Source organism: Lactuca sativa, chromosome 2, assembly GCF_002870075.4.
Source record: "Lactuca sativa cultivar Salinas chromosome 2, Lsat_Salinas_v11, whole genome shotgun sequence".
Lineage (NCBI taxonomy): Eukaryota > Viridiplantae > Streptophyta > Magnoliopsida > Asterales > Asteraceae > Lactuca > Lactuca sativa.
In genome coordinates, this window is record NC_056624.2 from 123,438,736 (window position 1) to 123,464,305 (window position 25,570).

General features: G+C 36.2%; 1 protein-coding gene across 1 annotated transcript; it reads right to left on the minus strand.

Moving 5' to 3' along the window:
• Positions 1–4,640: 4,640 nt before the first annotated feature.
• LOC111888181 (extensin-2) lies at positions 4,641–8,538 on the minus strand. Its single transcript, XM_023884316.3, has 3 exons — positions 7,637–8,538; positions 5,107–7,046; positions 4,641–4,996 (listed from the first exon to the last, which is right to left on the minus strand). The coding sequence occupies exons 1-2, from the start codon at positions 8,496–8,498 to the stop codon at positions 5,143–5,145; spliced, it is 2,766 nt and encodes a 921-aa protein (XP_023740084.2). The 5' UTR covers positions 8,499–8,538; the 3' UTR covers positions 4,641–4,996; positions 5,107–5,142.
• Positions 8,539–25,570: the final 17,032 nt, after the last annotated feature.

Consider the following 25,570-nt stretch of genomic DNA (forward strand, 5'->3'; position numbering starts at 1 on the left):
GAAGAACAATGTGTTAAACACATGCCTCAACTTTTTCCTATTTCTTGTTTGTTTTCATACATTATTGAAATATTATTCATATATATATATATATATATATATATATATATATATATATATATATATATACACACATATATACATATATATATACATATATATATATATATATATACACACACACATATATATATATATATATATATATATATATATATATATATATAATGACAGTTCCACCTTCTTGTAGCTTACAACCCGTAAGTGATCCTACCTTCTTGTAGCATACAACCCGTGAGTGATCCTAACATGTCACATCGCTCCTACCTATCTTGTACTTGAAACATTTCCTTAACCGACATAATGATATCATACTCCCCAAGGTTTTCGAAACTCTTTGAATATCCAAATCCATGGCTACATGCATGAGGTATGCAACCTCGGTAGATTCAATGATCATTATTCTCTTTTAGTTGAGCTTTAGTTGCATTGTGAGCAGGAGGTTCAAAGCTTGAGTTTTCTTATCGTACATGAAAACATTTCCAAGATTACGACACCAGTCAAGATTTTTGATCTATTAAATTTATCATTTAAAAGGATGTTTAGTAGTGAAATGTATGAGTTTTAGGAGTTTGCATTTGAGGATGTATAAAAATTTATCTAATTTTTTATTCGTGATTTTATTATATACTTTATAAAACCAATTACTCGGTAAATTATTTTTTCAAAGGATAAGAACCATATTTCAGTTCTAATTGTGAATATGTGAGATGTAATCACAAGGATAAGCTACTTAAGTAGGTAAAATCCTTTACCAATTCTACTCTCTATGGAACTCTTAGATCTGTGGGACTCAATAGTTTATGTAGGCATTGACATTTTAATCTACATTTATGTTTATCTTGTATTATGACGACTTTTCTACCAATCACAAGCTAAGACAATAAATCATCCATTTGAACAATACGTTTCATCTGACCCGATGCTTTTAGGTATCACAAACAACATTTCCCTCTCCTAACAACTAAGTAATGTACTTTCCCATGTTTGAAGACGTTATAATAAGTGTGTATTACAAATGGGTAGAATATGATTTATATTTCAAAATGGGTCTTTGCTTTGTTCAAATAAAACAATTTTGACTATATTTCAACAAAATTATCTTTTAGAACACTTTAAATTATTCATAAAACAATTTTATAAATTATAATTTTTGTCAAAACATTTGCATGTCAAAATTATGTATCAATTCCAACAAGTTTCCCAATCACACAATCCCAAACAAAATTGTAACACTCAAAAATTTGGTATGTTTCCTTTAGTCCCTTAATGCAAAAATCATCACATTTTAGTCTTTAGCTAGTACGCACGACGTACTCTTAGTACGCTTAGCGTACTAGCTTGTTCCAGATCGCGAGTTTCATCCATGTACATGGGGCGTATGTGGGGTACGCATGGCATACGTGGTGAAGGAAAAAACCCTAGTTTTTAGGGTTTGCACCCTATTCAAACAACTTATCTCACTCTTGGACACTCTATTGACCAACCTCCATCACCCTATGCCCTAATACCGAAACCCTAAGTGTATTTGGTGAGATTTGAGCTTGAAAGTGAGTTTGTTGGTGTTTTGTTGTGAAGAAGAAGAAAAGGAACACTTGGAGGTTGCTTGGGAGTAGGTTGAGCTTGTAGATCCAGAGTCATCTTCACCTTAGCAATCCATTTGTGGTAAAAAGCTCTCATCTTGATGATTTTATGTGCTAGATCCAACTTAGGGTGTTTTTTATGCATTTTTGAGTCTTTTAAGTTAAAGTTGAGCTTTTGATCTACTCCAGAAGCCATGGATGTTAGATATTAGATCCATTAAGGTCCATTGTCCATAAAATGCACTCTTTGTGTAAGATATTGGTCCATGCAAGTGTTAAGGTTCTTATTAAGCTTCTTTTTAAGTATTGGGCCCCATTAAGCCATGCATGGGTGTAAAGTTTCCAACTTTACATATTAAGTCACCACTTAGGACCAGATTCGGGAGTTTAGCATGTTGGCTTAGCCAGTTAAGTACTTAATAGGTTGGGTAGGTAATCAGTGGAGTACGCCAGGCGTACCCAGCTGGTTCGCTGCATATACTGACCCGAGAAGGAGTACACTAAACATAAGAGTTGAGTAGGCCCCGCGTACTCAGCATATTGACTTTGGATTAACTTTCTCGGTTTGGGCCATATCTTGGGCTTTTATGGTTTAGGCCTTGTTGGGCTATTGGACTTCTGTCTTTGGTTCATGAATGGGCTATGGGTTTTTTTTGGTATTGTGTCCATGATAATTTTAGGGTCCATTTTGGAAGTTTGGGCTTTTTGGGCCTTAGGATGTCATTTAGGAATTTGGGCCTTTTGAGCAATGGGTTGGGCCTTGGTTGTAGGCCAAGTAAGGAAGAGGGTAAAATGATCTTTTACCCTAGATATTGGACATGTAGCTTAGATTCTTGATTATGGGTCGTGATCCAATTATTAATTGGATATTTATTTGATGATGTTTGCGTGGTGATTTTCCAGACCAGCAGACTGAGATTTTATCAGAGTGATTCTGCAGACTAAGGTGAGTTTCCTCACTGTGTTTAGTGGGTCGAAGGCACCAATGCCGACCCATTGTTTGTTATGTTTAGGATGCTAGTTGTCTGTGTGTCTCTTGCATGTGATATGTGTTTATATGTTCACCAGGTGGGGCCCAATGACTATCATGTATGCTAATTATCTTTGTGATTATTGCATGTGTTTATATGGTTATAGGTTTATTTGTTTATATGTATACCAGATGGGGCCTGATGACTGATAGATCTGTTTACCGAGTGGGGTCCGATGACGGGCGAGGCTCATCATATGTTTGATGTGTATGGTATGTGATATTTTGGGGAACTCACTAAGCTTTATGATTATGGTTTTCAGTTTATGTTTCACGTACTTCTGGTTCAAAGGGAAAGAGACCAGGATGATTGCAGTGCACACACCACCTCGTTCCGTATTTTTATATTACTTTGATGATTCTGATACACTTTGATTCACCATGATTTCTATGATGTTGTTTGGATGATGGTTTTATTAGTTTAAAATTCAAATTTTTTAGTCCTGATTTTTGGGTTGTTACAAAAAAATTAAATAACACAATCACATGCAACTAATGGTAACCACTGTCTTAGTCCTATGCATTTTTCTAGTGAGCCATCATAAGGAAAAACCAGGTCATTCTAGGGAAAAGCAACAACAATGATGCATGGCTCCCAGTCACACTGTATTGAATGGGAATCCAATAAGACTCCAATCACTGTATCCCTTTCTCTGATGACTTTGGTCATTATTTATCTATAATTTGCAATCTAATACATTTTCTTAACTAATATAATATTTAATACAATTATAAAGGAAAAGTACATTACAAAGAAATAAGGAGACATTATATAAGTCACGATTAAACTAGTTTAAATAAACCAAACAAGTCAAGACATCACAAACACATGTCCAATATGATTCAATATGTTACCTTATCCTTAAAATGAAATCTAACATTATGTTCATAACTATTTTAAATAAATAATTTAATTTACAAAACAATCTTTGTTTATATTTTACAATGTCAATAAAACTCTTTTAAATACATAAGATATAAACACGGTTCATGGTTTTGTTGTACGATGTCATGCTAAAACATACAACCAAAATAAAGGGGAAGTAAACACTTTGAATTCAATGCAAAATCTTTCTTGCCATATCATCATGGAACTTGAAACTCTAATGTGTATATTTTATACACACACTTTCCCAAAATATATGTACAAGATCATACACATTAAGTTTTCCAAAACTTATTTCTAAGTGTTATTAATAAGAACCAAAGGCTCTGATCATGTTATTAGATAATAAGGTGTTCTTCTTCTTCATAAAAAAATAGTTAATTAAACAGAAAACAACATAAGCATTTAAATCAAGAACATATATGATTAAACACAATATCATGATTCTTTCTATTAATAGAAACTCTAACCCTTAAAGGAGGCTTAATAAATGCATTTAACAATTGTCAAGAAGATTGATGAACTGAATCAAGAGTGCTTTTGACAATATCATACCCCTTGATCAACAAGAAAGCAAGAATCCTAGCTTTGCATACTTGTGAATTTTGACCACCAAGAAACTTGTGTTGTGTTTTCTTTAGGTTGTTACCTAGAGAGGAGGAGAGGAAAAAGGGAGGCCGACTTTACGGTTTTGAATAGAGCCTTGAACCCCTTATGCTTGCTCCTTTTATATATAGTTGGTGGAAATCTTAACATTTCCAAATTAGTAATTACCCTTTAGAATTATCTATTAATTATTAAAATATGTTCTATAATTCTTTTAAGCATAATTATTTAGTTCCCACCAATTAATTTCTAAATATTAATTAACAATTAAAAGAATAACAATTAATTGCAATAAGTTCTAATTATTTATTGGCACTCTTTAAATAATAAATTAATTTCATCTTTATTTATTTGACAATGTTTTTATCTTGGGTCAATCGGGTAACCCATATAGGCTCATGTAATTAATTTTTGTTACAAATATTTAGTGTAGTGGTCATAACTTCTATAATATAAGACTCCAAAAAAAAGGAAATGAGAAGATTAAACCAATAATATATAAATATAAAATAACCATAAGTTATCCATTTATACAATATAAATAAGAAACATGAAAAGAAAAATATTAAAGCCACAACACTCTTATCAACCTCTTCCGGCGATAACAAATTGTATTTTTTTACATTTCCAATATGTAACCCTTCGAGCTCTTTTTTAAGGATAGGATGACCCATAACGACGATGTAGAAAAGAAATGGTTGTAACAAAAAGATTGATGATGTGAAGTGCAATGTTTAAGACCTTATTACAATGGAATGGATGTCGATGAACAACTTTTTCAAACATCTCCTTGAGGAGCCTTCTTTATTAAACCCGTACTCAAAATAAAACCTACATAAATAGATATGAATTTTTTATGGATGTGTCATAGAATTTAAATTTTGGTTATAGTGTTGGGAATGTTTCATGATATCAAAAAAAGAAATAAAAATTATACTTACATGGTTGTATCTTGCAAACAACAAAGTTATGGGTGTCTAATAATTAGTTGGGGGTGGAGGAGAACCATAGATGTATACGGGCGAGTGAGGTGATTTTACTGGTGGAGGGGGAGATATATAGTGGTATGGAGGGGGTGGTGACTTAACTGGTGGTGGGGGTGATGTGTAATGGTATGGAGGTGGTGGAGATTTCACGGGTGGTGGAGGTGATGTGTAGTGGTATGGTGGAGGTGGGGACTTAACTGGTGGTGGGGGAGATGTGTAGTGGTACGGTGGAGGTGGGGATTTAACTGGTGGTGGAGGTGAAGTGTAGTGGTATGGTGGTGGTGGGGACTTGACTGGTGGTGGAGGTGAAGAGTAATGGTAAGGTGGCGGTGGTGATTTAACTGGTGGAGGAGGCGATGTGTAGTGGTATGGTGGTGGTGGGGACTTAACTGGTGGTGGAGGTGAAGAGTAATGGTAAGGTGGTGGTGGTGATTTAACTGGTGGAGGAGGCGATGTGTAGTGGTATGGTGGTGGCGGGGACTTAGTTGGTGGTGGAGGTGAGGTGTAGTGGTATGGTGGTGGTGGGGACTTAACTGGTGGTGGTGGTGAGGTGTAATGGTATGGAGGAGGTGGAGATTTCACAGGTGGTGGAGGTGATGTATAATGGTAAGGTGGTGGTGGGGATTTAACTGGTGGTGGTGGTGATGTATAGTGATATGGTGGTGGTGGTGACTTAATTGGTGGTGGAGGTGAGGTGTAGTGGTATGGGGGTGGTGGAGATTTCACAGGGGGTGGGGGTGATGTGTAGTGGTATGGTGGTGGTGGGGATTTTACCGGTGGAGGAGGTGAACTGTAGTGGTATGGTGGGGGTGGAGATTTCAATGGTGGTGGTGGTGATGAATAATGGTAAGGTGGTGGAGGGGATTTTACGGGTGGGGGAGGTGAAGTGTAATGGTATGGTGGTGGTGGAGATTTCACGGGTGGGGGTGGTGAAGTGTAGTGATATGGTGGAGGAGGAGATTTCACTGGTGGTGGAGGTGATGTATAGTGGTATGGAGGAGGTGGTGACTTAATAGGAGGTGGAGGTGATGTGTAGTGGTATGGTGGTGGCGGAGATTTCACTGGTGGTGGAGGTGATGTGTAGTGATAAGGTGGGGGTGGTGACTTCACCGGTGGTGGTGGTGAAGTGTAATGGTATGGTGGTGGTGGAGATTTCACTGGTGGTGGTGGTGAAGTGTAATGGTAAGGTGGGGGTGGAGACTTAACTGGTGGTGGAGGTGATTTGTAGTAGTATGGAGGAGGTGGTGATTTCTTAGGTGGTGGGGGTGATGTATAGTGGTACTTGGGAGGAGACTTCACTGGTGGTGGAGGGGAAGTGTAGTGGTATGGTGGTGGTGGAGATTTAACCGGTGGGGGAGGAGATGTGTAATGGTATGGGGGAGGTGGTGATTTCTTGGGTGGTGGTGGTGATGTGTAGTGGTATGGAGGTGGTGGTGATTTCTTAGGGGGTGGGGGTGATGTATAGTGATATACTGGATGAGACTTAACAGGTGGCGGGGGAGACTTGTACAAGTACGTGGGTGGTGGTGGTGGTGGAGATTTGTAATAATATGGAGAAGGAGTGGGTTCCGGTTTTGGTTTTGGCTTCTCACAAAGCGTCGAAGGAGTCTTAGGAGCATATGCAAATGGTTCAGCCTGAAGGACAACCTCATAAGCATTCTTGGATTTGACCTTTAGCATGGCACCCTTCAAGCCACCATGAAGATTTGTTGGAATATTACATTTTGTTCCTTTTGGTGCCATATGAAGCTTAGCGGTACAAGCTTTTGCTCCTCCATATTTAGAATAGTCCAAACCCTCAACAGTAATTGCATATTTGCCATTGATCTTAGTCTTTCCAAATGCAAAAATTTCTTTTTGGCCAACAGCCTTGCAAGTAATTTCGACAACAGCACCTTTTTCAACACAAATAAAAAAAATCAACTTCATGTATATTTTTTTGGTCAACCTAATATGCCGGATACTATAAAATTAAAACATGTTATGCTATGCATGATATGACATTGGGTTTAAATATTTAAATTAAATAAATATTATTAACTCTTATACAAAATAATCTTAAATATATAACTTATAATGTAGCCTTTCATAAAAAGAATATGTTGACATGGTATTTTTATTTTATTTTTTTAATGTATTATAATTATATGGTATAATAAGAAATCAATATATGATTATGTCTTAACAAGTTAACTAAAAAATGAAATATTAGAAAATTGAAGCTTCATTTTCTGAGAAATATACATATCTTTCATTTTGATGTTTTTTTATTTATTTTAAAATGCAAGATAGTAAACGAATAAAACCAACAGATAAGATAAATATTTCTGAAAATTAATTGTCAATATGTTTATATGTATCGTTGGGTAAAAGAGATGTGGAAAACCAGAAACATAGAACATGGGTCAACCATCAAAGAACATGCATACACATCAAGACATATATATAAAACAGTTAAGGTAGTGCGAGAAACTAAAGTTTATACCTTTGAGGTGATGCTTGGCGTGTGATTGGATTGGGTATTTCCAGTCATAGCAGCTGTAGCAGTAAACTTTGCCCACGACCTTTACGATGAGTTTCTTGTGGTGAGGGTAAGGTACGGGGTAGTAGGATTTTGGTGGTGGTGGAGAACTGTAGTAATAGTGTGGGGGAGATTTTGTTGGTGGGGGTGGGGATTTGTAGTAGTAAGGTGGTGGTGGAGAATGCACCGGAGGAGGAGGAGACTTGTAGTAGTATGGTGGTGGTGGTGACTTAACTGGCGGTGGTGGAGACTTGTACAAATATGGCGGTGGTGGTGAATGTACCGGTGGAGGTGGAGACTTGTACAAATATGGTGGTGGTGGTGAATGCACCGGTGGTGGTGGAGACTTGTACAAATATGGTGGTGGTGGTGAATGCACCGGTGGAGGTGGAGATTTATACAAATATGGTGGTGGTGGTGAATGCACCGGTGGTGGTGGAGACTTGTACAAATATGGTGGTGGTGGTGAATGTACCGGTGGTGGTGGAGACTTGTACAAATATGGTGGTGGTGGTGAATGTACCGGTGGTGGTGGAGACTTGTACATATATGGTGGTGGTGGTGAATGCACCGGTGGTGGTGGAGACTTGTACAAATATGGCGGTGGTGGTGAATGCACCGGTGGTGGTGGGGATTTGTAAAGATATGGTGGTGGTGGTGAATGCACCGGTGGTGGTGGAGACTTATACATATATGGTGGTGGTGGTGAAGAATAGATATAAGGATCAGCCGAGACAGCTATAAGGTTAGCAATGCCAAAGACGGTTAATGCGATGACTATAGGCCATAAAGGGGCCCTGAACGGGACACCGGTCGTAACTCTCATGGTTCACCGGTAGTTAGAGAGGATGGGGTTGAGGGAGGAAGGTTATGTTTTTGGATGTAAAGCTGAGAGGTATAAATAGCAAGTAACACCAAGAGAATAGCCTGTAATTTGTATATTAAAACACATGTCAACGCTTCCAAGACAACTAGGCCACTTTCTTCTTTTTTTAAGCGCTCGTTCTCAAGAGTTACTCGGACAATTATTTGGGTTGACATTAAATTTATTTTATCTCAAGCTTAACACTTTCAACTATTCAATAAACGAGCTTTATATATATATATATATATATATATATATATATATATATATATATATATATATATATATATATATATATATATATATATATATATAGAGAGAGAGAGAGAGAGAGAGAGAGAGAGTGTAGCCGTTTACCCGCGTCAAACAACCAGTGTGGATAGTTTTTCCAGAAATTAGTTTTTATAAACGATTAATTTTTTTGCGCAAATATTAGAGTGTTTTACATTGTTGACTGTGTAGAGATTTTCAAAACAGGAATGGCCACTAATATAAAATAAAAGTAGGTGTTGGTTGTATCATTCCCCTTCACACGGATTAGAAGAAATCAAACGAGCTCATATTAATCATTGTTTTCCAGGATTTCAACGATGTGAACTCATTCCACATCATTTGTTTTGAAAAATCATTGATTCTATGGTCTCACAGTGGTATCTTCCATTAATCACATAGATCCAATATCTGGAGAAGCTAGCTTAAAACTTTGTTTAAGTAAAGGTATGAACAAGAAATTACTCATAGAAATGCAAAGTTAATCTTATTCTTCTATATTCTTGAAACACACCAGGTGATAAGCATCCTTTTGAAAGGTCTTATAGCCTTTTTCCAATGTCAAATGACACCCACATGCAACCAAAAATTAAATAAAAGATCAAAAACCCAAATTATCTAGTAATATAATCCATTTTTATATTTGTAATTTTGAATGGCAACTGGTTTCGTTTTCACAATGTCTACTCGTTTCCTTTCATCGAATAATTTCATTTATGTGAATAATTTTCTACTGTAAACATGTCATTTCCAAAATAACCCATAATATATTGACAAATATCATTTGCTGTTTTTTGGTTTAGGGTTTAAATGGTGTGTTCAATCGTGTATATCACTTTGTTGGACAAATAGTGTTTTTTCAACCAATATTTTAAATATCAGTGTTATTACATGGTTTTGTGTTTCTAACAAACTAAATACACAGAGGGAAACATGCATGTGTCCATCTTACAGGGATATCCCCTCTTGTGGGCCTGAGGGCTGGGGGTTTCACAGCGGGACATGCTGTTTTAAAAGCAGCCATAAGCAAAGTCATCAAACATGAGAGATCGTGCATGGAAAATCAACACGTGTTCATACCATTTGCATTTGATACGTTTGGTTTCCTCGCACTGGATGCGGTAGAGCTTCTTAAAAGAGTACAACGAATCATGCATAGTAATGTTATATCTCCTAGATCTTCGGATGTAGTCTTTAAAAGAATTAGTTTACCATTCACAAAGGCTTAGCGGCACAGCTTGTTGTCCGTTTGCCATCTCACTCATTGTACGATGATAATTGAACTTTTAGTTTAATGAATACACAGATAAATAATTAGTCTAAAAACCACTATTTTTAACATAATATATTATCTTATTCTTTTTAATATTGCACATCGTTAAAAATACATCCAGCAATGCTTTCAATATATATGTAGCAGTTATTTTTATAATGACTCTATCCGATATATATTTTCATGTAAAGTGTTACTTGTAACAGCTTTAAAGTAACAACTAATTTTGCACCTTTAATATAGAATGTGTAATATAACAAAATCCTTTTTTTCTAATTAACATATATAATGGAGGTAACATAATACGTCAAATATTATTGGGGAATTTGATATTCAATATTAATATTAAAACACATATTTAATATTTTATTGTTTCCAACATATTTAAGAGATTTTTAATATAGTTGTTATAAATAATACAATTTTTTATTATATCATTGATTAATTAAAATAGTACTATTTAATGATAAATATATAAAATAGAATCTTATAATATGAAAGTAATAATTTGAATATTTTGTATAATAAAAAGAAAGTGCAATGAAACTAATTAGGTTTCATCAAACTCGTTACGATGGATGTCTATTACTCCCAGTAAGTATGCACACATATATCAAGATATTCTATAAAATTTGACAGCCGTATTGTTATTTTGGCAAAAAAAAAGAAAAAGGAAAGAAACTTAAGAATTAAACCAATATATAAAGACTGTGATATCAATAGTTTTAGATGTAAAATCTGATTATACTATTCAAAACAAATGGTACGTACATATACAATGAATGAGAGAATTAACAGGAGAAAATAACGCTTTACAAAAAACTCTAATTGACCCGGTATAACAATTTGAATTTTAATGAAATACAACAATTAAATTGACGGTATCACTTAACATTCCCCCGCAAGATGGACGAGCGGGAAGCAAGACCAATCTTGGAATTTAGCAGCTGAAAGCGAGGTTTTACTAATGGTTTTGTAAGTACGTCCGCTAATTGATCGTCCCCAGAAACATGTATAATCAGAACCAAGCTCCACTTTTTCACGTACAAAATGAAAATCTAAAGCTAGATGTTTCATTCGAGAGTGAAAAACCGGATTTGTGGAGTATGTGGTAGCACTTAAATTATCACAATAGATGGTGGGAGCCGTAGAGAGATGATAACTGAGCTCTTGAAGAAGATTTGCAAGACATTGAACCTCGGTTGTGCCAGATGCGACCACTCGAAATCTGTTGTGCTTCGGGCTAAAGTACTTTGGCGTTTTGAGCTCCATGCTATAGGGTTAGAACCAAGAAAAACTATATAACCAGTGGTGCTTCAATAAGTGTTTTTGTCATCTGCCAACTGCCCGGTCCACGTCTGTGAAAGCATGCAGATTAAGAGCCGAACCTTTTTGTGGTAGAAGTCCCTTAGAGTTTTGTACCTTGGAGGTAGTGAAGTAAGCGTTTAAGAGCCGACTAGTGCTGAAAGGTTGGAGCATGCATAAATTGAGAAAGCTTGTTCACTATAAAAGCAACATCCCGCCTAGTAAGTGAGAGATACTGCCAAGCTCCAACAATGTCACGATAATCCTTGGGAGAGGGATATGCAGGGGCGCCAGTAAGAATGAGATTTTCATAGTAGGTAACAGGGGTGGAAATGGGTCGACAATCACTCATTTGTGCCCTTTTGAGAACATAAGTTATATATTTTTGTTGAGAGAGAAGAAGACCATGGGAATGTGGAATGCATTCAACGCCAAGAAAGTATGAAAGAGGATTTAGGTCTTTGAGAGAAAATTTTGTAGATAAGAGATTAATAAAGCGAGTGACTAAACGAGTAGAGGGACCGATGACGATAATATCATCAACATAAACTAATATGTAGATGGGGAAAGAACCAACCGTGAGGGTGAAGAGAGAGGAGTCGGAAATACTTGGTTTGAAATGATGCCATAAGAGATAAGTTTTTAGTTCGTCATACCAAGCTTGAGAGGCTTGTTTCAGACCATAAATTGCCTTGTTTAATTGACAGACGTGGGAAGGGAAGGTAGGGTCAATGAAGCCGGGTGGTTGGGCCATATACACGTCTTCATTGAGGGTGCCTTGCAAGAAGGCATTGTTCATAAAATGAATAATCCAGTTCTAGGAAACAACAAGAATGAGGATTAAACGAAGAGTTGTCAGTTTGAGAGAGAACGGAACTGAAAGTTTCACAATAGTCAATGCCTAGCCGTTGGGTGAAGCCCATGCATAGCAACAAGGCGATCTTTTAAACGATCGACTGAACCGTCATGATTATACTTGGTTCGATAAACCCATTTGCAACCAACAAGATTATGAGCATTTGTAGAGGGAACTAATGTCCAAGTTTGGTTGTGTTCAAGTGCATCGAACTCAAGTTGCATAGCGGCACGCCAAGAAGGGTGTTTAAGAGCATGAGTAATGGTAGGGGTTCAGTGGATGGATTTAAATAGAGAGTGTAAAGTTGGTAATAAGAATTATGATATTTAGAGTTGGGTTTTGGATTTTGACATGTGCTTAGTTTGGGTGGGAGTGGAGTGGTGGGATATGGAGTGGTGGATGTAGATGAGGTAGGTGAGGTATTTGATGATGAAGTAGAGGATATAGGCATCGTGGAATCATTGGGAGTGGAATTAGAGGTTGAGGAGATAGGTGGGGTCACGGTTGAGTTAGAGGGAGAGTTTGAGGAGTAATCGAAACAAAAAAGCGGCCCAAACCTCTAAGTTTGGAAGTTCGGTTTGGTGTGTGAATTTTGTCATTTTAAAAAAGGGAAAATATTTTCAATGAAGGTAACATGACGAGAAGTGTATATTTTGTAAGAAGTGGGATCGAGGGAATAGTAGGCAATTTGAGTGGGAGAATAACCAACAAAAATACAAGGTGTGGAACGTTAATGGAGTTTGTGAGGATAGTATGTTCGTAACCAAGGGTAGCATACACAGCCAAAAGAACGGAGTTTATGATAATTGGGATGTGTTTGAAATAAGGTGAAATAAGGAGATTGGTTGTTTAAGGTTGGTGTAGGAAGCCAGTGGATAAGGTAGGCAGCAGTGGTGAATGCTAGCGGCCAAAATGTGAGTGGAAGCATGGCATGAGAAAGCAAGGAAAGACCGGTTTTGACGATATGTTGATGTCGTCTTTCGGCAAAACCATTGTGTTGAGGAGTGTGAGATAGACTGGTGAGATGAGAAATTCCATAAGAAGTGAAATGAGAGGTGAGTTTGATGAATTCTCCACCATTATCAGAGAAAAAACGTTTAATTTTAGTGTTGAAAAAAATTTTCAACAAGTTTTTGAAATCTGATAATGACATTGAAGGAATCATAATTATTTTTGAGAGGGTAAAGCCATATGTATTTGGTGTGATGACCAACAAATATTATATAGTATTTAGTTGTCAAAAGATGTTAAAGGTGAACACCAAACATATGAAAATATTAAGTCAAGAGGAGAAGTAGACTTAAGAAACGAATTTGCAAAAGGAAGTTGATGACTTTTATTAATATTGCATGCATTACAATAAAGAGCACAACTGGAACTAAAAGAAATATGAGAAGATAAAAGCTTGAAAACTTTATTATATGGGTGTCCAATCTGATGATTCCAGGTAGTGGAATCAGATTTATACATGGTATAGATTGTGGGTGAGGATGGTACACGTCTTGAGCGAAGCTCATACATGCCCTTGGTTACCTTTCCCTAGAGAAGTTTGAGTTTGGTTGCTCGATCCTTAAGAACAAAAACAAAAGAGTAGAATTTCATGAGAAAACTGTTATTAAGGAAAAGACGTGAAATAGAGATTATATTTTTGGCTAAGGTAGGAACACACAAAACATTTTTATGAATAATCGATTTGTGTGTGGTGTGAAGTAAAAGACAACCAGTATGAGTGTTTTGAAGACCTGATCCATCACTCATTACGAGCTCTTCTGTTCCCTTATACGGTGCGTGGAACGAGAGGTTGTTAAGGTCGGTGGTGACATGATGTGATGCGCCATTGTCAAAGATCCAACTAGCTTGATCCGGAGCAGAAGCTAGGCCCATGGTGTTGACTTGAGCATGTTTTGTCTACATATTACACTCACAGGGTGGAGGAATGATCTTGGGATGCATCTTCTTGAACGATTGATAGTGTGTGAGAGAATGCCCTTTTTGATGGCACTTGCCAAGGAAAGGTTTTGAACCTACATTAGAATTGTGAGTAGGCAATATGCCTTGTCCAGATAAGGAGAACTATTGTAATGGGCAAAAAACACGTTTTGGTTCTTTGGCAGCCAAGAACGATAGCCGGAACCTTGCCGATGGTTCTGTGGCATGTGAAACACAGATGTTGGTTGGTGAAGTTTAGTGATCTAATTTTGTTGGGCCAAAGATAGCTCGTGATTGATTAGTTTCTCATGTAATTTGTTGAATGATATTAAGGTATCTCTAGCATGAATCGCATCAAGTATGGGTTTGGATTAAGATTGATCGAGACCATGAAGAATGGTGTTAATGATGTCTTCATTAAAGGGTCGGCTCTACCCTTTGCAAAACTAAGCAAGGGCTTAGGGCCCCCAATTTTAAAGCTTTTTCTGTTATATAGAGCTTGACATGGGGGTAAAAACGCTGGTTTATAAAACTAAGGGTGTCATGTTCGAAACTATTTGCTTATTTGAAGGGCCCTAAATTTTTTGTTTTCTTAGAGCCCCCAAATTAGTTGAGCCACCCCTGCTTCATTATCCATCTTTTATCCTAGGATTGCCAATTCATCAGTGATAGTTTTGATCTGTCGCATGATTGTGTTGGGAGTTTTTGTAGTTTGTGTCAGCCGATGTTTTAGCTGTTTTATGTGACCACGACATGGAGAGGCATAGGTTTTCTCCATGATTTCCCAAGCATCACGAGAATAATCAGCACTTTGGATTATAGGGACTATTGTTTCAGAGACACTGCCAACAAGACCACCAAAGATCAACCTGTCTTGTTAGAACCATTGTGGATAGTCGTCGTGAGGAACTTGTTTTCCGTCGTTATTAACAGTGGGTGATGACTTGGGGTGAGAGCCATCGAGAAATTTGAAGAGATCAAGACCGTAGAGCAGCGCATGAACTTGAGTTTTCCAGACTAGGAAATTGGATGAGTTCAATTTTAGGGTTGTAGGGAAACTTATAACTATAAGGTTTTTCATGGATGGGTTAACCAAGAAAGACGACTGGTTTGATATTTTGATCGGAGATTTTGGATGAACTAGGGATGAAGACTGAGAACTTGGAGAAGAGGTATGTGAGCTTTGCTCTGATACCATATATGATTTTTGTATAAAAGGTTAATATTTGGTCCATAGGTTAAACTTTTTCCGCATATTATGTATAAGTTTAACACCTACTTCTATATAAAAGATTAAGTATTGTGTTACAAAACAAGCCGGTGCTCTCTTAGCCCAAATAACCTTGGCTCCTACTAAAACCAATGTGGGAGTAGCCCATTTGGTAGAGGTTTTTGCCTTTTAGATTGAAGGTTCCAGATGTTGATGGTTTCGTGATAGTAACTGCTTTCATATGCTTTCATGTACTAACTGCTAAATACTAACCCCGTCGTAATAAAAAAATATTGTGTTTCAAAAAGTATTTCATTCTTAGATAGTTAATATTTACTAATTCTTATTTTCTTATTTTATCATTTTTCCTTTTATATATATATATATATATATATATATATATATATATATATATATATATATATATATATATATATATATATATATATATAGAGAGAGAGAGAGAGAGAGAGAGAGAGAGAGAGAGAGATGAGGGTTCAATTGAAAAAAAAGGTTGAGAATTGGGAAATCATTCTCAGCCACACATTTATTTTGCCGCAAAATACTTAGGCGTACCGGCGGCGGAAATGGATAACGGATAAATATGTGTTTTCAACCAAACATGTTTCCTCAAACTATGCTAATAATTACCTTAATATACACAAAACATAATTTTTTTGTTTTTTGTTTTTTTTAGAAAGCCATTTTTATCGAAAAATTATTTTAAATATATCAAAATTCATAATTTTTTATTCTCTATAAACAGACATCCATATTGATATAGTTTTAAGATAAAATAAAAAATTTATTATTTTAGAGTTTCAACTCTCGTTATTCATAAGTGAATAAAAATTCATCAGATTTTTATTAAAGTACATTCGTTATTCACTAATGAATAAAACGTATGCTTAACTTTTTTTTTTTTTATATATATTTTTTTTATAGTTTGACTATCATTCATATATTAATATAACACGTAATAAAGTTTTCTTACTTAAAATATATTTTTTACATCATCTTTCGTCATATATTATATTTATATATGAATAAAACGTGTATTAGTTGTCGTTATATTTTATATTCATATATAAATAAAAAATTTATCAGATTTTTGTTATAGTTAATTTTCTATTCATATATGAATAAGTAGTATAAATGATACTTAAACTGTAAAAAAATCAATCATATTTTTTATTTATAAGTGAATAACGAATGTATTGTAGTTAAAATATGATGAATTTTTATTCACTTATGAATAACGATAACTGAAACTATAAAAAAAATTTAATTTATCTTAAAACTATATCAATATGGATGTCTATTTATAGAGAATAAAAAATTATGCATTTTTATATATTTAAAATCATTTTTCGATAAAAATAACTCCTTAAAAATTAAAAAAAAAACTATGTTTTTGTATATACTAAGGTAATGATTAGAATAGTTTAGGAATACATGTTTTGTTGGAAAACACATTTGTATTCCTTTCCCATTCGATGGAGGTTTTTGCGGCAAAAATAAATGAGTGTCTGAGAATGATTCCTCATTCTTAACATTTTTTATTTTCTCAATTAAACATACCTCTCTATCTATCTATCTCCCTCTCTCTCTCTCTCTCTCTCTATATATATATATATATATATATATATATATATATATATATATATATATATATATATATATATATATATAAGTGTTGCAAATTAATCAGATATTAATCGGGGCTTAGTCGGAATTTTTGCAACACTTATATATATATATATATATATATATATATATATATATATATATATATATATATATATATATATATATATATATATAAGTGTTGCAAAAATTCCGACTAAGCCCCGATTAATCTCTAATTAATCCCTAAACACTCCCCGACCAATTAGTGGGCACCGAATGATTAATCACTGCCTACAATATGAGTGAGCATTAGAAAATGATGAAATTTTAATACTCTAAAGAAATTCTTACTCAATAGAAACCATTTAAGGAATGAGTATTATTGTATTAATCATACTAACCTATTTTATTATGATATTAGTGGTATTTACGAACTTTTTATGATATTAGTTATATTTAATTTTTGAAAATTCAACGAATTAGCAATTAATGGTCCCCGATTAATCCCTTAACTCGAGTCCACCGACTAGCTAGCGTCAAGCGGGATTTACAACCTATATATATATATATATATATATATATATATATATATATATATATATATATATATATATATATATATATATATATATATATATATATATATATATATATATATTGAAGAGTCTAATTAATGGTTTGGGCTAGGCTAATCAATGTATAAGTCTTATTGAGTAATTAGCATGTAATAGAGGTGTTGTTGGTGAGTTTACGACCAGAGGTAGTTTACGGCTGTAACCCCGTTTATGGCCAGAACATCTCCCTTATATATAGTGAGTGTCTGAGTCTATTGTAGTTGTTGATGTTTTCATTGCTGTTTACGACCATTAGTGTGTCCAAGTTATACCTGACATTTTTGTGATATAAACGTGTGCAAGGCTTGGTTCAATCTTCTTCTACTCCATTCTTTCACTGTTTGATTGTTAGATTGCTTGATCACTGGCTAAGATCCTTGTTTCTAGGACCTTACAATTGGTATCAAAGCAAATCCGGTGTCAAATCATCTTTCAATCACGTTCTCGGTCAAAGGAGCATTGTTTCATCACTGTTTGAGGCTTGTTTTGGTGTTTTCGTGGCAAAAGGGAATCAAATCCGCTTAAAACTCGTGTTTTCATCAAGAACTGTGTATTTACAGTGAAGAGTTCACGGTCGTAAACTCCTATTTACGGTCGCAAACTAGCATTTTTCAACAACCGAATACTCTGTTCACGTCCGCAAACCTCATTCACGGTTGTAAACTAAGTATATCTATTGATCGTAATTAGGCAACCGTTAACTCGACCGAAAACTTCAAACTCCTTTCAACCGCAAACTCCTTTCAAACCGCAAACCTGACCTGACCGTAAACTCCAGTTTATGACCGTAATCATCTGACCGCAAACTGTGTGTTTGACCTTTTAGTTTATTTTTCAAATCATTTTCAATTAAAAAAACAAAAACAAAAAAAAAAATGGAATCTCAAACCACATTTTCTCATCAAGAACTGGATGCTATCATGGGTACCACCTCATGCATTCCTAGACTATTATCTGCTAAGGGATTTCCAGAATGAAAATACCGCATAGAGAAATATATCAAAAGGAAAGACTTCAAAATTTGGAGAAGTATTTTAAGAGGACCAATTCGTATCACTACAACACTTGAAGATGAAATAGTTGTTGAGAAACCGATTGAGCATTACACCGATGAAGACTTCGAAAAGATTGAAGAGCAACAAAGGGCACTGGCTACCCTCACAATGGCACTGTCCCCTGAGATTGCACAAGGATTCAGAGAATACACTTCAGCGAAGGCTCTATGGGAAGCTTTAATTGAAGTATATGAAGGGAATGAGGATATGAAACAAAGCCATCAAGACATGCTGAGATAGAAGTTCAATATGTTTAATCACATTATTGGAGAATCTTTGGAAGCTCAATTGCAACGCTTTATCACATTCACCACAGAAATGAGTTCTGCTGAGGTTTCAGTGCCAAGATCAGAAGTCAATAAGAAGTTGCTTAGTTCTCTCCCAAAGACATGGGATGTGAATGTTGCTGCCATTAAGAAAACCAAGAATCTCAATTTACTTAGTTTGGTTGAACTCACAACCATTATTAAAGTTTGTGATTTGGATGACTGTAAGGTCCACAAACGGATCTTACCAGAGATCAAAAGCAAACAACAATCACACAAAACGAATTAATACGCAAAGAAGTAACAAACCAAGCTTGCATACGTTTTATAGCTTTAAACTTCTGATACAACTTAGGGGGAACCGTGAATACAAAAGGCATCAACAACCAAAATCGTCTGACACAACCCACTTTATATACACCCGAGACCGTGAGGAGTTTACGGCTGTAAACTCTATTACAACCGTAAACTGACATTAAAAGCTAATTACAAACACATCCCTATCATTAACTGCAAAACCTAGACCAAAGCATTATTCTAAGCCCTTCAATCTCCCCCCCTTGGTTTGGACTAGCCCAAGGTCATCCTTTGTTGACTATCATAACATCCATCTGCCCCATAGCTCCGTTCCACATGTGTTTATTCAAAATTTCTGCAACCATCGTCGTATACGCTTTCACACCGTCTTCATAGATATCTTCAACAACCTTGATTTGAAAGTTGCTGAGATAATGAATATCCCACTTCCGGAATTGGAACAGGTCTCTTCGATCATAGAGTCTGATGCATCCATTTTTGAGCTTAAGGACTGCACCAGAGGTAATCTCGTCAAAGACCCAGCACTCCAACGAACCAAGAGACCCATCCTGATAAACTTGAAGCACCGGAAATTGTTTAACCTGTTTGGTCGCGGGCCACATTACCACTTGCAATGGTTTGTCGGTTGAGCGATCAATAACATCTGGATGTTCGAAAATCACAGATTCTGCAGTCGGCATAGAAAGAAACCCCCTTTTGACTTGGTCATCAAGGAAATGCTTGAATTGAGTTACTTGTGGATTGTTCATTAGATTGATGAAGGGAGCTTGAGACAACTCTGTTAAATCAATCCTTGTGAATGAACTAAAATCATGGCTCTCTCTGTATAACTCAGAGTTACCACACTTTCGTATCACAATCCACATCTTAAGGGGATCATGGAATCCCCAAGAAGCAATTCCCGATCGATCCCTAAAAGTATCTCGAAACCGAACCACTTCAAGATCTGTCATTGTGATTAATGGTTCATCCTAAGAAGCATTTAGGTTAGGGTTCCTCTTGAACAGTAGTTGCTCTTTTTTCACTTCTTCATCTTGATCACGACATATGGTTTCTATCACATGGGGAGCCTGAGGAGGTGCATCATCACCACGACTAGCAACACTAGATGATTGACCGACATGCAAATCAAATGGGAAAGCTTGCACATGAAGATTGATCCTGTGTTCTTCAACAAATGTTTGATACTTGTCCCCAAGGTCTTCGTCAAGCTTCTTCTTCAGTTCAAAATAGCTTGAAGTTAGCAAGTTGAAATGATCTTGTAAGTCAGAGATCTGCTTGGACTTCAACTTTTTATCCTTTGTAAGTTCAGCCACTTGCACCCCAAGACTTGATTTATCAGATTGCAACTCGGAGACTTGAATACTAAGCTTAGCATTTTCAACGCGAAGTTCCGTCACTTGAATGTCTAGCTCAATATTCTTTTGGCTTAGAACTGAAATTTCCTTTTGTAGACCAGAAAGGGTTAGATTATCGCCCCTAGAACCACCTTCTCCAATAGAAACACCCTTTCCTCGAGGATTTGGCGTTAGAAGTTGTTCTTCAGCCATACGCAAAGCCAACCTCTCGGACGCATCATCACGATTATATCTTGGAGTTGAGAAACCAGGTGGAGGAGAGGGACCACCGACACTAAACGTTGGGCTTGAACCTGTTGCAAACATCTTAGTTGTTGTAAGTCTGGTGGTAGCAGCAGTAACAGGTGGTGTTGGAAGGCCGCTAATTAAACTTGCTATCAGCTCGGATTGTCTCACATCTCTTCTTTGCCTCTTAGACGGAGGTTGGTCAGACTCTGGAGTAAAAACACTCACAAACGGCTCAGTTGTAGGAGAAACAGATACAGGAGGGGAACATCCTATAACTATCTCCATAGGAATTGAAGCAGTTACCATTTGCCCTGATGTTGGAGTTTCAGTTTCAAAAGTTTCACTTAACTTCCTTGTCTCAGTTGTTGGAGGAACAACGTCATCGACATTGTTGAAAATGGTATCAAGGTTCTCGTGTGACACCACATTTGCACTGCTAGCTAATGAAGCAACAATATCATCATGATCGAAACCTGTGAGGTCAAGATCACTGAAAGAGTCATTCTTGTCTTCTCCAATATTCTCTCCCATATCAACATTCGTTTCCACATCATCTTGAATATGACCTAACTACTTTTCATGTTCTGAAGCTACTTGAGCGTCATGAGTTGGTGTATCTTCTTTCTCAGTTCCCTCATCCTCAGAAATATCAATGACAATGTTGTTTGGAGACGACTTTTCAGCAGACGCCGGCTCAGACGAGGTTTGTTCAAACGAACCATATGACTCTGTGGGTTCATCTAACTCCGTGAACTTCCCGAACTTCTCTAGTGGATACAACCCCTGAAAAACAACTTTGCCTCTGCGGTTTTGCTTGATGAGTCCCATCGTGTGAGGACCCAAAGACTTCATGTCGAGAGTTTCTCCTTCCTTCCTCACATCTGGAAACTGAATATTGATAAACATCTGGATAAAACAAGGATATAACAGGAAGGTGTCTCGGGTGGAGGCTCTGATGTTGATGACTAACTCATCCAAGATGAATTTAGAAAAATTGAACGTCACACTAGCAGCAAGAGAGACGAGAGCACCAGTTGTGCGTTGTGAAATCTCATCCGCTCCTGACCTTCTACCCGAGACTCAACTGACGAACACGTGAGCCAGGAACCTCCAATACGGATGCAGTAGCTTTTTCAGTGGTGGCGGTGAAGTTCCTTCATAGCTCATTCTTCGAAGAATTCGTTGAGTATCTTCAATCCCAATTTCCGTTGGGAAATTAGGTTGATCATCGATGAGCAGCGCCTATCGAATGAGACCTTCATTGATTACAATCTCACGTCCCTGAACCTTAGCTTTCACCGTGAAGTTACCATCATCATCCATGTTTGTTCTAGCGGTCGCCCAAAATTCTCTGATCAGGTTCTGATACACGACCGGGTTTACAGTGATGGCAGACGCCAAATAGCATTCCCGCAATCGGTGAATCATCGAGCGCATGTCTGAGTGAATAGCCGGAGGATCTGCAAGCACGATGGCGAGATTGTGCATATCTGCAAACTTCAAATTTGCCATTTTCTGCACTCAAACACAAACTGTAAGAAAAATGATGTACAAAATAAATAAAAATTAAAATTTTATTTTGACCCAAAAAATATTTTATTAAAAAAATGATCAAAACGAAAATTTACTTGAAAATTGACTTGAAAAATTGAGTTTACGGTCGAGATTAAAGCAACAAATACCCGATTCAATTTATTTTTCAGGCAGTAAACATTTTTTGTTCTTGGGCCGTAAACTCGAAGTTTACGGCCTAAGAACCATGGCAAACACATTACACAAAAATGACTCATTGATTTAAGTTCATTTTCAAGGGCAGTAAACAAAAAGTTCTTGGGCCGTAAACTCCAAGTTCACGGCCTAAGAAGAGTTTACAGCCTATGAACATATTTTCGAAAAAAAATCACGAAAATCACACAAACACAACTAATTGATAAACGATACTTTAACAGATGCATATGAATGTGTGATTAACAAAAAAACAAAAAGTAACACCGATTTATGGCCTAGACAGAGTTTACGGCCCAAACTTACGGTCGTAAGCTCCGTCAGAATTGTTTTTTCGATTTCCCATCAATTTACACGGTGAATGATGCAATAAAATACATATTTGTGATCTAGAACATATTACCTACGTGATGGTTGAAGCGGATTTTCAAAACTCGAACGAATTTTTTTTGAGGGTTGAGAGAATTTGAGAAGTGGTTTGCGGCCAGAATCTCGTGAATGAGGAGATTCCGGCAGTAAACTCCTTATTTACCCACAATTACCTTTTTACCTGATAACTACCCAGTATTTGGCAAATTCCAACACAATTAAATTTAAAAAAAAAACTTTTGAGGATTATTTTTTTAATTAAAAAATAATTTCGCACAAAATAAAAAATAAAAATAACAAAATTTTAAAAACCTAAAAATTTAATTGTGGAAAAATTAAAATGAAGTAAAAACTGAGACAATAAAAATAAAAATAAAAATAACATAAAGGTAAAAAGAAAAAATCAAATTAAAATAATTTGACAAAAGAAAACTTAACTACTATAACTCATTTTGTGATCCTGGGATCAAAGTTGTTAGACAGTCTTATTCTACTTGTCGGTACCCTTATCTTCACATCTTTGTCTGATCGATTGCCAGTATTGTGGTCCACTTAAACACGAAAAATTTGTGACAGTTTTTGAACAATTTACCAATGACATGATATACCTAATTGTAAATTTCTGTTATCATGATAGGTCCTAAATCTTAAATAAATTTACCTTATGACCATTTAACTGACTACAACCAGGGTTATTGTTGTCCACCTAAATCGAGCAGGGAGATCTACAGACAATTTGTATGTGTTCAATTTTAAGTGTACCAGAACGTGTTTCCCACTTCCTGACATGCCCCAGCCATCAAGAACTTCCAGAGTACTCCTTACACCGGGTGAGCAGACAACCATTCAGAGAGAAGATAGATTCAGAATTCTATAACTAATTACTTTAGAGGGGTTGAGAAGTAGAAAGTTGCATATGTTGTGTACCAGGTCGGATTTGAAGTCATGCAAAGGAGACAGCATATGGCTAACAGATAAGAGGAATTTCATAGATATAACCTGCAGAGAAATAGAGTTGCATATGTTGTAATCCAGGTCGGATCTCTTCTAATCACGCAAAGGGTGAAGCATATGACTAACAGTAGGAAAGAAAGAAAATGATATTCTACAGACCTGATTTATCGGAATTTACCAGTCGCCCCATCCAATCGGAATTAAGAACAGAATCCGCACATCGAGGAAAAGTGAATCCATAGTTCTAGATACAGGTTATTTAATGTGACCGGTAGATTCCCATGTATATCATCCTGCTCAACCTATCCGAGCGTCGTGACATCAGGTATCCGAGCGTCGTGACATCAAGTATCCGAGCGTCGTGACATCAGGTTAAACGAATCTAACTAGGTCAAAGTTTGTCAAGTCCTTAAGTTCATTAGGTTCAACTGTTCCTAGTCAAGTCCATTTAAAATCTTTCGTGCCTACCAGCACATCGAGTACAGAGCGTAGACAATTCAACTTAGGTACGTTACGCCGATTCAGATTGCCCGTTATCACTTGCTGGTTTCATTTCCCATCACAATACCTTCAAACGAAACTGTTAAAAATAATAATTTTTTTATTTTCTGGTCTTTTTATTTTTTGTTTTTGGATTTTTTTAATTTTTTTGTTGTTTTTGGATTTTTTGAATATTTCTCCCCCAAAATTTGTGCATGGGTAAGAATAAAAAATAAAATAAAAACACAATGCGCAAATTTAATCTATCCTAAAAACAAGAAACCAAAAGGAAATAAAAATAAACGAAAGTTCTTTAAAAAAAATTGAAAAATGAAAACAAATTTGAGATAAAGAAAAAATAAAAAAAAACCTTAATCCTTAAAACGTATCATTTTCAGAAATCCTACAAGCACATCGAAGCGAGCTTTGTTAAATGGCTTTGTGAATAAGTCCGCCACATTATTATCAGTGTGGACCTGTTCTAGCCGGATTAATGATCGTTCATAACAGTCTCTGATAAAATGAATTTTAATGTCGATGTGCTTGGTTTTAGAGTGTTGGACTGGGTTTTTAGCAATTTGAATTGCCGCTTCATTATCACAATAGATGGGGGTTTCAAAATAATTCAAACTGTAGTCCGACAACTGATGTTGGATCCAGATAACTTGAGAGCAGCAAGCTGATGCAACAACATATTTCGCTTCTACTGTGGAAGTCGAGACAGTGTGTTGCTTCTTGCATTGCCACGAAACTAGCTTGTCACCTAGGTATTGACATCCTCCTAAGGTTGATTTCCTGTCAAGCTCACAGCCTCCATAATTACTGTCAGTAAAAGCATAAAGATCAAATTCAGAATTCTTCGGATACCAAAGACCCAATTTAGGGCTTCCTTTGATATACCGAAAAATTCTTTTGACAGCAATAAGATGAGAGAGTTTAGGATTAGCGTGATAGCGTGCGCATTGACAAACTGCAAACATAATGTCAGGTCGACTTGCAGTAAGATACATTAGCGATCCGATCATCGATCGATAATGAGTTTGATCTACGGATTCGCCTTCAGGATATAGAGTCAGAAGAAGTCGTTCAGCCATCGGTGTTGACGCAGATTTAGCATCGTGAAACTCGAACTTCTCAAGAATATCCTCCACATACTTGGCTTGATGTAGCAGGATTCCGGTTGAATTCTTTTTA